Source organism: Cucurbita pepo, chromosome 14 (genome assembly GCF_057944985.1).
Source record: "Cucurbita pepo subsp. pepo isolate OVF chromosome 14, ASM5794498v1, whole genome shotgun sequence".
In the NCBI taxonomy this organism is placed as follows: domain Eukaryota; kingdom Viridiplantae; phylum Streptophyta; class Magnoliopsida; order Cucurbitales; family Cucurbitaceae; genus Cucurbita; species Cucurbita pepo.
The window spans coordinates 12035222-12039059 of NC_141811.1; the positions used below are offsets into that span (position 1 = coordinate 12035222).

The 3838-nt window shown below is 36.6% G+C and overlaps 1 protein-coding gene across 1 annotated transcript; it reads right to left on the reverse strand.

Annotated features, from left to right (window-relative positions):
• Positions 1–291: 291 nt before the first annotated feature.
• Positions 292–1221, reverse strand: LOC147789601 (uncharacterized). Its single transcript, XM_087117348.1, has one exon. The coding sequence runs from the start codon at positions 1195–1197 to the stop codon at positions 442–444; it is 756 nt and encodes a 251-aa protein (XP_086973474.1). The 5' UTR covers positions 1198–1221; the 3' UTR covers positions 292–441.
• Positions 1222–3838: the final 2617 nt, after the last annotated feature.

Below are 3838 nucleotides of genomic sequence, written 5' to 3' on the forward strand. Positions count from 1 at the left end.
CTACTCTTCTTTTTCAGGTGAGTGATGCCATGGATCAGGGCGGGAGAGCGTTCGAGAGTCCTAAAGCCACAAAGGAGTATCTCGAGCCGTCTAGGAGTCTGTACATGTCATGCATAGTTACTTCGTACATTTTGTACCCCACAAACTTCTTCAATGAAATTCATATACTACTTAGAACAATATGTTTCGATTGAAATTTTTGTTCTTAATTGCTAAAATTTTTTAGCAATTTCTTCTTGCTAATCTAATTTTACATGCTTTCATTGCATAATCTGTTAAGCTCGGTCTCGATTTTGAGTCTCAAATTTTGGAGTGTGACACTTATTAATTCGAATTTGACATACATTAAAAACAGTTTCGACATAGATTCACAAAACAACATTCTCTAACCCAATTTCTTTATTTTGTTGACATAACATTGGGTTAATACTTAAGAAGGTTTCAATTCTTGTTTGAGATGGAGTTTGTGAGTGCATATCCACCGTCATAACCTCCTTCTTCTCCACTTCCTTTGCTATTATCATGTTCTCCTCCGTGACCTCCTCCACTGCCGTAAGCTCCGCCGGCCCCAATTCCAGAACCACCAGCATGGCCTCCGTAACCACCGCCGGCGCCAATGCCAGAACCACCAGCATGGCCTCCTACTCCGTCTCCCCTTCCATACCCACCGTCGACAACTCCACCATTTCCATATCCATGGGAATCTCCATACCCATTTCCATTTCCATTTCTACTTCCATAGCCGATATCATGATCTCTTCCTTGCCCATACCCACCATTGCCTCCATTTTCATAACCTCCACTTCGCCCACCACCGTAACCAACACCATGATCTTCTCCACCTCCATATCTACTCCCACTTCCATATCCTGCTCCTCCTACGCCGGAGCTAACCCCTCCTCCGTATGCGTTTCCTCCACCGTTACCATATCCCGAACCCCTTACTCCACCACTTCCATAGCCTGAACCTCCAAGAGCCGACCCTCCGACTCCATATCCTCCACCCGATCTTCCTCCATATACATTATCATAGGATTCGTCACGATGCCCCGAATCGTACCCTTCTCTAGGGTTAGGGCGATCGTAACCATAGTGACGTGTTCGGGGATCATAATCAAGAAGGGTTCGGGCAGCAGAAGCTAAACCCAACCCTACAAGGAGAAGAAAGCTAAGGCACAAGACTCTAGTGATAGCCATGGAGAGAATTTGAGGATGCCTAGAATGAATCCATTGGTCTCCTTATATAGGAAATGGTGGAGGGTTCATCATCTTCTCTATGGTGTGCTTAATGGTAAAGAGGGCGCCACATGGGGAAATAAAAAAACAATTTGGATATGTATCTCCACAAATGTCGATGAAGCAAGCACTATAGTGTGCCTTTTCTCATATTTGGCTCACACATTAGATTTGAAGTAAATCATATGAATATTTACATAAGGCTTTGATGTCATCTTTCATTTACAGGATCTTTCAAGATTTTGTAAGATTTAGAGAAAGAGCAAACATAAACTTAAAAGTAATATCTATAGTTCACTAAGTTTATTTTGATCGGTTCTTCTTGCTTCCCATTAGTTAAGGTTGATAATTTATTTGGTTTTAGAAAGATGTTTGTATGATTAATTCACCATGCCTATAAAAATCCACTACATAAAGAACATTTATTTAATTAGGGCTCTTTTTCTTTTTTCCATCTTGAGCCGCCGTGAGATTTAAGACATGAAATGGGTTATGAAACGACATTGCATTACTATAATATCTTTTACATATCATTTATGCATGTTTCCTAATTCCCACTTGAACAAAATACATTAAATAATCTTTCATTTGGAGTGTAATAATTGTGGAATAAATCATCATCTTTTAAGGATATTAAATCTCATCATGTTTACACTCAAAATAATAATAATAATAATAATAATAAAATTTCATAGTGCTTAAGATACGGAAAGTGATGTATTTTGTGGAGTAGTTTTACTTTTAGATATATTATCATAGATAAACTTATCGAATCTTTAACACTCTCATGAAATATTTTTTATCTATGCTAAAAATGATCTAAAACAAGCTACAATCGTGGAAAGATTAGAAATCGGATAAATTTGATTATGGGTGTCTGGTTCAACTGAACCAATCATGTCATCGTCTTCTATCATAGAATACGGTTACAGTTGCACGTCTCAGCCTACGAGGGTCTAAAAGTGAGATTTGTCAAAACATTCTATGTCCTGTCTTTGGTTTTTTCATTAAACTTTGTAGACATGATATTTACAAAGCTAAGGGTATAAGTTTCATATGTTGTAATTAGGCTTTAGGTATTTTAAGCTTAGGTTCTACAGCTATATGAACTTCTAGGAGGCCTCGAAGTCTTGAGTTTGTCACAAACTCAATCGAAGTTAGATAGTTATTCACGTTTTTTAGCGTCACATATTTACTGGACTAGCTCATTGGGGTTAATCTGGTTCTGAGAGAACTAGGGTCTAGATCTCTGATCATTGCAAATTATCTTGGGGAACTCGGTCTACTAGAGGTGTCTTAACCTAGGTTAATCGTCAAACTGTCCTAACTAAAACATCTTATTCTTAACTCAATACATTCATGCATGCTAAAATAGGGAGATAGCTTTATTAAGCATATAGAGTACAAATCTCATTCTCAAAGTGTACATGCATGCTTAACCGGAAGATAACTCAATCCATCAGTTGGAGTACTATCTCATTTTCAATACATACATGTTAGCTCAATAGGGAGATAATTCAATCAATCACCTTGAGTACAGATTTCAATCTCAGTATAGAGTAACTAATACAACAAAAACATCTCACACAATGTACAAATTATAAATCTCATTCGACATTTCAAATATCGGTAGGTATCATATGTAGCAAACTTAACATTTTAGCTCAATTCTATACCCTAGACATGCATTTTTTTAGATATGCATAGTAGATCATATTTGCATGCTATCACATTCTAACGATTCATATAAGTACTGCTTAAGAAAATCTAAACGGCTACTTATTTGGTCGTGCGTACCTTATTCGCTCTCATTTCCTGCTTGCCCGGTGCTCTAAAATTTCACAATTTCACTAGCCAACCCTAATTATAATAAGATTATTATTAAAAATGATCTGGAAACAATCAAATAAAGGTCGAATCGAATGGGAAAAACTAGCCCTTTGGGCATCACACGTGATTGGAAAAACTCTTACACGAAGGTTTCATGCTCTATTGCCACGAGCGGGTCCAAATGCATAGTCATCGATGTTCTTTATTTTGAATCCCAATCGACAGATCTCAAACGAATTTATGGATATCTTAAAAGAACTAGACGCGGTCTAAACTTAATCCTTTGTTACGATGAAAGAAAATGTCATGCTCGCTGAGTTTTTTAGTTAATGTCTCATATAGTTTCTTTTCACCAATACATACTAGAGCTCGAAGTATAAATAAGAATGAGATTTCTCATATCAATTTTAAAGACTTCTAAATCAGTCTTGAATTATAACTTCCCTAGTCCAGAATTATTATTGTGTTTGGAGTCTTATTATTCTACTTCCCGGTCAAATCTAAGTATATTTGAAGTTTCTTATAAAATGATCTTTGATTCAAAACAAACATTTTACCCACTCAAACACCTTCAACCTGTTGGATATAACCCCGATCCAAATATGTCAAAATACATAAAAAACGATGTCGTAAAGAGCATACATCTCATGAGTATTTACAGTGGAGAGAGCACAACTAGTTTCCTAAACTTTCTCTCTAAATTAAAACCACCGGCAATTCTCCTGAATAAATCACTATCTATTTTCTAAGTTAATAACTATTTCTACCAAGT

Coding starts and splice junctions, on each gene's coding strand:
- LOC147789601 (XM_087117348.1), bottom strand. CDS start 1,197: ATGGCTATCACTAGAGTCTTGTGCCTTAGCTTTCTTCTCCTTGTAGGG.